The sequence below is a fragment of the Cynara cardunculus genome (assembly GCF_001531365.2).
Source record: "Cynara cardunculus var. scolymus isolate 2C chromosome LG 11, CcrdV1, whole genome shotgun sequence".
Classification (NCBI taxonomy): Eukaryota; Viridiplantae; Streptophyta; class Magnoliopsida; order Asterales; family Asteraceae; genus Cynara; species Cynara cardunculus.
Window position 1 is genome coordinate 9,483,546 of NC_037538.1, and position 8,579 is coordinate 9,492,124.

At 34.1% G+C, this 8,579-nt stretch overlaps 1 protein-coding gene across 1 annotated transcript; it reads right to left on the bottom strand.

The window, feature by feature from the left end:
* Window positions 1-2,224: 2,224 nt before the first annotated feature.
* LOC112521609 (beta-D-xylosidase 1-like) lies at window positions 2,225-8,267 on the bottom strand. Its single transcript, XM_025130572.1, has 7 exons — window positions 7,741-8,267; window positions 5,614-5,892; window positions 4,323-4,492; window positions 4,148-4,245; window positions 3,711-4,055; window positions 3,216-3,629; window positions 2,225-3,095 (listed from the first exon to the last, which is right to left on the bottom strand). Exons 1-7 carry the CDS (start codon window positions 8,173-8,175, stop codon window positions 2,494-2,496), a joined length of 2,343 nt encoding a protein of 780 aa, XP_024986340.1. The 5' UTR covers window positions 8,176-8,267; the 3' UTR covers window positions 2,225-2,493.
* Window positions 8,268-8,579: the final 312 nt, after the last annotated feature.

Here is an 8,579-nt window from a genome sequence, read left to right on the forward strand (position 1 = left end):
AGGTGATAACTTAGTTGTTAATTGAAAAATTAGTTAATAGCTAATAAGCACAATTTGGTCATGTTTGAACGAAACAAGTAGGGGTGAATATGGTACGGTACCATGTTTTTTCTCAATTCCATGTACCAACCAACTATATTTGGTACCAACTTTTTTCGATTGGTACATGTTGTTATGGTTTTGTACCATCATCTCAAAAATTGAAGTTACAATTACCAAATTCATTAGCATAGGTACAATCTGTACAAACTTGGAGTGGAGGCATGCGTTAAGAAGAGAAAGAGACGGGGTTACTGATTATGACTAGACTTAGGGAGTTACAGTTGTTTTTGACTTATGAGACGTTCACCCTAACTAGTGAGTAACAGTAAGTAAATCGTGTAAACAGTAATTTATAAAATGTTAAATCAATAAATGATTAAATTCCTCTAAAAACAATGAGATGCATTAATAATTAAATATAATTCACTTAATTAATTTTTTATCTAATAATATATATATATATATATATATATATATATATATACATGTGTGTGTGTGTGTCGTTACAGTACGGTATTATCATGGTATACGATTTTTAATATCACGTATCAATCAAATTTATGAAGTTAATACGATAATACTAACCAATTTAGTTGGTAACAGTTGAATTGATATGGTTGATAATACAATTGGTAAATTTGTCATGATATAAATTTGCCTAAAACCAAATTGATAAACTGAATGACAATGTAGAATAATACAAAAGAAAATGTTAAAAAAATTATTTAATTCAATATAATTGACATAATCAGGAAAATATTCTTGCATCTTATTGAAAACTACCTGAAGTGTCTTTTTTGAACTTCTTACGTCTCGTTAAATATGATCTTTTGAATAATCTCAAAAAATAGTTAAAGTTATAAACTAATATATGGTTGTGAAACGATATTAAAAATAGATTATCTGATAAATATATTTTTACTGGTTTTAAGTTCAAATATTAAATTTGTCTGTAACAAAATTTATATTCAAATATTATTTCAACAGATTTTTCAGATAATAATATATTAAAAATAAATACAGAAAAAAATGTTATCGTTATATAAAAATAAATGTTAATTGAATTAATTATATTAAAAATTATCCTAGTTAAAATATAAAAAAATATTAAAATAAAATAAAGCATAAAAAATTCCAAATGTTTGAATTTTGAAAATAAAATGGAATAAAATGCCAAAATGATGAATATTTGAGATTGCTGAGAGAGAATCTTTAATCTTCATAATGTGGATGAACATGTACTTGTCACAAGAAACTCCAAACTAATATTCAAACCAACACAATTAATGACAAAATAAGTCATTAATTATCTCCTAATTTTTTTTTACATAAATTAATATTCAAACTACTCATAGTTTCTTTGATTTCTAAATTGGTTTATAAATTAAAAAGAAAACACATATTCAGTTAGAAAAAACAAATTTTAGCATTTTTTTACAATACTAATAGCTCGTTTTACTAAACGCTTAATTGATAAGCTCTTATCGAGTCATTTATCTTACCGGATAAACATGGTAAGAGCCAAGAATCGTATCCGGTAAGAATGATAATGAGAAAAATGAGCAGTGACGGACCCATAATTTTTGTCGAGTAGGTGCACCTATGAAATGAATCAAAGTCCTATAAAGTTGTCTGATATATTTTCAGTCGAACTCCATGATTTCAAGGAATTTTTAAGTTCTTTTTGTCGATTTCAAAGAATTTTTTAAGTTCTTTAGTTAACTTCAACCATTTTTTTTTTCCCTTTTTGGGTTGATTTTGGGACTTTTTCAAGTTGTTGGTTGATTTCGAAGGATTTTTTGGGGTTTTTTTTGTTGATGTTACTTGTATTTTCTAATATACCGGAGCACGACATAAATTTTAACTTGTGCACCTTTTATGCCACATGGAAAATTTATTTGTAAAAATCAGTTGAGCGTGTGCATGAGACCCTGCTCCGGCATGAATATATTCACCCCTGTAAGTGAGAGTAACGACTTTTACCCGATAAGCGTTTACCAAGTAAATTATTGCATATGATACTGTTTCGATGAACTCCAATCTTATCCAGCAAAGTAAGTTAGAGTACTGACCCTTACCAGATAAATGTTGGGTAAACGACGCTAATATAGTAATTTTTATATCATGCAATAAAAGTTGTAACTTGCTTTACATTTGGAAAGAGACATAAAACAATGAAGAATAGAAGATAAAAATATGTTTATTTGCACTTTTTTCTGTAAATTTGTTGCAATAAAACCATACAATCATAAAGCACACAAAATAAGTAGCTCACATCTTACATCTATAGGGTTTTAGTCCCTTGACTATTTTTCTTTTAAAATAAAAAAGAAAACTAAAATAATCTACTAAACACCCCATTTACAGTTGCTGCTTTAACTCAGGGGCGAAAGTAGGAGGGTAAGAATGCAACTTTTTAATAGTAAAAGGGTCTAACGTGAAAAGTCATTATCAATTCTTAATTTCTTCTAGTGTTGGTTTGATAGCTAAAGAATGCTTAAGATCACCAATATGAAGAGTGTGTTCACCCATTGGAACCCTTCGGATCCCAAATTTGTCCACCACACTCAAGTGTTTGCACACATGAAGGTCAATTGCCACCCTTTCTACCCCTCCAGCCACCACATGGACCTTTTGGAACCCCACCAATTGCTTGTTTGTGGCCCATTTCCCTTCCGGCGGGCTTGAGAATACCATCACGGTGTGGGTCCCGTCTACGGTTCCTGTGTTTTCCACGTCGATGTGTATACCCATGGCGAGGGTGGAGCATTTCGTGTGGGATACACGAACCCCGTTGGTCAGGGTCGTGGAGTTGTTGTTCTCGAGATGGACTGATAGCATAGAAACAGATAGTGATGTTGGGGCTTGAGCAATGGAATGTTGGTAGGTTGTGTAACTTAGACCATGCCCAAATGGATAGACCACGGGTCCTTTGTAGAAACGGTAGGTCCGGCCCGGGTAGTTTTGGGCCGGGTTGGCCCGCATTCCCATATTAGTCATTGGCACTTTAGCCAAGTACCCTTGTGGGTACCATGTCATCGGTAGCTTTCCTCCTGCAAAGAATTCGCAAGATGTCATTAGTAAGCTTAGATAGGCCCATTGGAATATAACATAGGCCCAATAATTAGTTCAATTCTATTGGGTTTTATGAAAGCCTTTTTATTTGTATTAACCTGGATTGGTTGTTCCGAATAACACATCAGCGATGGCGGTTCCACCTGATTGACCCGGATACCCGGCCCAAATTATAGCCAAAATCCTAGGGTCGTTTCTAGCGAAGGTGATGTCAAGTGGGCCACCCGACATCAAGACGAGCACAACAGGACCTCTCGAAGACTTGGCAACTCTTGATATAAGCTCTTGTTGATGTCCGGGTAAGAGTATGTTCACCCGATCTCTTGCTTCGGCTTCAATTGATTGATCAAGGCCCATAACTAACACGGTTGCATCGGCTTGTCGGGCCGCTCCTTCAGCCGCCCCAATTAATTGGCTCCCTTTACAACTAACATCAGAACACCCTGCTTGATGAATTGTCTTAACGTATCTAGCTATACCTTGTAACGGGGTAGTATACCCGCACGCAATTCCTAAAATTCCCAAAAATAGACAATGCGTTAGATTTTTTTTTTCCCATTTTTATAGGATTCAACTTTTGTTATGACACGTACCAGCATAGTTGCCTATCATGGTGACTGTCACATCAGAATTGGGACCGATAACCGCAACGGTTCGATGCCGAAATGTTGACAATGGCGGGCCTTTTCCACGATTATCGAGAAGAACAATGCCTTGGCGGGCCGCTTCTAACGCAAGCTGGTTACTTGACATTAAACAAACATCTGGTACCCCTAAGTTTGCATAAGGTTGTCTCGGCCCATCAAACATGCCCAAACGAAATTGAACCGTGAGCGTGTTGGACAAGGCCCCATCGACATCAACCTCTTTCAATTTCCCTTGTTTTATTGCCCCCTCGGTATACACCGCCAAAGTTGGGCCACAATCCAAATCAAGACCTACAGAAAAAAAAAATAAACTCATAAAAACAGAACCCACAAAATAAAATATCGAACATGCTAAATAATTCGACCCAAGACTCTCATCGAACCTGCTTTGATGCTGTCAGCGGCTGCATCTTCCGGTGTAGCGGTATAGTGTTGATTAGTATACATAACCCCAACCGAATCACAATCCGACACGATGTATCTGTTTTTCAAGTAAAATATTACGAAAAACGAAAATAACGAGTCATCATTTTGCAAAATCAACCGTCTAATTCGTACCCGTTAAGACGCCAATCCCCACGAATCGTATTTTTAAGGAGATATGGGTCCGCACAAGTTGGCTTGCCGTTGACTTGATTATACGAACACATCACACTTGCAACTTTACCTTCTAAAACACAAGCCTTGAAGGGAACATTATATGTATCCTCCAAATCTTGTTTACTCACCTACATAACAAATAAAAAATCCATCATTTTAGACTTTTTATTTCTTGAAAGGATTGAAAAACGACATCTAATGGTTTAAATATTTTTGTTTTGCAACGAGAATCTTGTACTTTTTGGTATGCAAAATAGTCCGGTAACTTCGGGAGAAAGAGTGCCTCCTATAAAGGACCGCAATGACCAGGTCACTCAGCCATCTGAATTATAAACCTTTAATAAAATGGTCATCCATAACCCAACAGCCTTGTCTGGTCTACATACAGGAACTGGCGACATCCGATATGTGTTTTGATACGCCACTTTATGTATGTTAGTTAAAAAAAAAGTTAAGAGAGTTGTGTTTTTCGCTTCAAACATGTAAGATGACATGTTAGGTAGCGAAAGTATGCCAATTTCTATGACGGGTAAGAACCAATTTTACGCTTTGGCTTTGACGTATTAAGTGATGCATTTCTGAACAACCATGTCTCTTTTCGGTAAAACCCGCAAGAAGGAAGTTGTATTTTTAATTACATCACATGTTTCTAGGGACATACACAACTTTATGACATAATCCGAGAAAAAAAGATTAAATGTTAGTTTTTATCGTATCATATAGTTGATTTTGTAGCAATAATATACCATTTCTAGTTTAGGAAAATGGCAATATTTGCTTTCAAACATTTGAAACTCTGTATTTTTGGGTAAAATTCATTTTCAAGTAGGTTCCAAAACTTGGTGTGTTCAAGGGGCATTTTTAGCAATCATACACCACCTTTTGTGATGAAGCTAACAAAATGTACCTTTTCATTTAGAGATGTTAAATGGTGCATTTTTTTAGGAAAGGCTTCTTTCATTGAGAAACTTTAGTTAAAAGTTAGTACTCTTACCAATCATAAGTCCTTTACCAATTTCCCCATCTATGTGACCACATTTAGAAAAAAAAGTGGTTGTTTTTGTTTAAATATGAAAATGGTATATTTTAAGCATATGGGATTCATATATTTTTACCATCACGAAGAATTATAGTTTTTTGTTTCAGCAAGTTAAATGGTATGTTTCATTCGTGACAAGTATGGAGGGAGAACGTATTTTTTTTTTGGTTCAAATGTTGTAAATACATTAATCTAGTGATGAAAATGAACCTTTGCATTGAAGTGGAAGCGATCAACTCCATTCCAGTTATCAAGATCATAAGCAGTGTAGTGCTTGCAACAAGCTGCAACCTTCAGTCTATCACCCACGTTTCCTTGAAGTCCTTTAACATATCTTACAGCATATCGAGCAGCCAATGTTGGATCTTCTCCAGGTGTTTCTTGACCTCGACCCCACCTTGGATCACGGAAAATATTCACATTTGGACTCCAAAATGTCAGTCCCGCCTTTCCTCCATTGTACATTGCTCGTGCTTCATTAGATACCACCTAAAAAAAAAATTTATTCCCGATATGTGAACCACTAACATACACCTTAATTAGTTAACCAATTCATTAGCACCCCAACAATACATCTGCTTTCAGTCACGAATCTTTTATATATATATATATATATATATAACAAATAACTTTAAACACCCTCAAAAAAACAATTTATTTTAACATAATTTAATGGATTTAACTATTAGGACAAAACAAACCAAGAAAAAGAACCCAATTTCAACTAGAATTAATTATGCAATTAACTATGGAGTTGTACCATATAATTACAACCATATTTGTACCTTTTTTTAATATAAAAGTAGAATTAATTAGAACATTATCATGATGTAATGGATGGTAATTATGACAACAATTGGCCAAATTAAATAATTGAAATAATATTAAAGGGATATGTGTGTTTTTGAAAGATGGGTTATAAGTTATAGTAGTGAAAGATGCCCCACAAATAGGTTAGGGTAGAAATAAGTGATCCCTTGGCCATGTAGTATAGTATCAAAGGCATGGGCTCTAGATATGCCAAAAAGACCACTTGTTCTGAAAAGGGAACATGCCAGCTTGTACCACTACCATTCTTCCAATTATCCTTTTCTTTCACTTATTTGTTTTTAATGCATTAAGTGCTTGTACATTATGCAATCAAGTTTGTAACAATGGGTAATTTTCATTGGTTGTGGAATTATTCGTATTTGTGTCGTTGTAACTATAAAAACAAACCGAACCGGGACGCAGTTTACATCAATGTCTGGTCAAAAGCAGTTTTTCTGGTATAGGTACAAAGGAATCTTTTGAGACGTCGGTATCTGGATTTTAGAGGAGCTAAAGACGTTATCGTATAAGAAAGACGATTATACCCTTATGTGATATAAATGGGTAAAACATGATAACATTTGCTAGGCTACCATTATTCCTTATGTAGGTTAGAAAATTGAACACTTTATTGATTCTCTTGTGGTTGGTTATGTAAAAATGCATGAATCTACTTCTGATTTTGGGTGTGTGTACAAACACAAATGTTGGGGGTAAAAGTGAAAAAATGAAATGGAAGCGATTCTATAATGTCAAGTAAAAGAACACTTCGCCCCCTCTAAGTTTACTAGGTATACAAAATAGCCCCTCCCTATAATTATTTCTTTCTAAGTAACATGCAAATAAAAAACAAATTTCTCTGTCAAAAACAAGGACTGGTTTTTTGGCAGTAGAATTTGGTTATCTTGTGAGTGGCCACTCGCACCAAAATTCATGCAGACAATAATAAATATTTGTATGTTTTTAAAAAAAATTCAAATATTTTTTTATTACTCTACAAATAAAAATATTATTTATAACTCAAATAAAATTACTACATATTTTTTGAAAATAAAATTTCAGGAAAAAAAAACATCTCGAGAAAATGAAGTTTTTGTTTTAATTAATAGTCTATGTCCGATATAATATCATGAATAAATTTTAACCAATTAAATAAATCGAACTAATAAAAACATAATTAAAATAATTTTTTTTATAACTTAAAAAAAATGATATAATTAATTAAATTAAAAATACACATGGTTGTGTGGGTCCATTTGACATTTTAATTTAGACATGGGAATGAAGTTAGAATGGAACTATAGCTTTTTTGTTCGTTTTATACGGTTATTGGCATCTCATGCATACAACTAAAATCAAGAATTAAATAATATATATTAAATTTGGCTGCCCATCAATCAAGTGATCTTAATAACTTGAAGATACATGCATACATATATATATATATATATATAATTGTGTATGTATATATCTTTAATTTTTCTCTTGCTTTACTTAAAAAGTTAAAGAAATTAAACGTCACATTACCTGTCCAATTTCTTCCCATAAAGTGTCGTTAAATGTTGAAGCAGTGGTGATGACCTGAGGAAACTGTGTGGCACCAAGAAACGTGGGAAGAAACTTGGTTCCTGGACCGACGTCGGAAACGCCATGTAACGCTTCAGACCACCATTCATACCCTTGAATTCCTAACCGGGGTATACCCGCTGCATTATTCACCAACAGTCTTACTTTTTCTGCCAAAGTTAAACGACCTAACAAGTCCCTGACCCTGTCTCTAGTTGGTAGATTTACCCGACAAAACGGGAAGTTACTGGTGCCGCGATTACTCGGGTCACAAGCAAACGGAGCTCTTGATTCTACTCCAGAGAAAATCAAGAATCCGGTGAGGAGGAGGAGGAGGAGGAAGGCGGTGGAGGAGGGTGGTGGAAGAATACATTTGGTGTGAGTTATTGGGACCATCTTTGTGTGAGGATGAATTGGTTTTGAAGAAGAGAGAAAATGAAGGGTATTTATAGGGTGATATATGAAGGTGGCGTAAAGATGGTGGGTTAGTTTTTGTGTTCATGATTGGATTTACACGTCCCCTTTATAACGATGTTTCCCACTTGCTTTGCTGCCTTACCCTCTTAATTAAAACACTCACACTCCAACGCACACTCACACACACACACACAATTATAATATATTTATGGTGTTTTTTTTCTTTGTAGAGATCCAAAAACTAATATTTGAAGACAAAGCTTTATTGTCTGTTTGTAACTATTGTTGTCTTATAATTTAGTTATATGGCATGATATATATTCAAGAAAATAATTTCATATATATACATGTTATGTAATCGACACACACTCATATGTGTGTAT

Coding starts and splice junctions, on each gene's coding strand:
- LOC112521609 (XM_025130572.1), bottom strand. CDS start 8,175: ATGGTCCCAATAACTCACACCAAATGTATTCTTCCACCACCCTCCTCC. Junction 4,246..4,322: donor GGGGATTGGCGTCTTAACGG/GTACGAATTAGA, acceptor CTTGAAAAACAG/ATACATCGTGTCGGATTGTG. Junction 4,056..4,147: donor CGCTGACAGCATCAAAGCAG/GTTCGATGAGAG, acceptor TTTTTTCTGTAG/GTCTTGATTTGGATTGTGGC.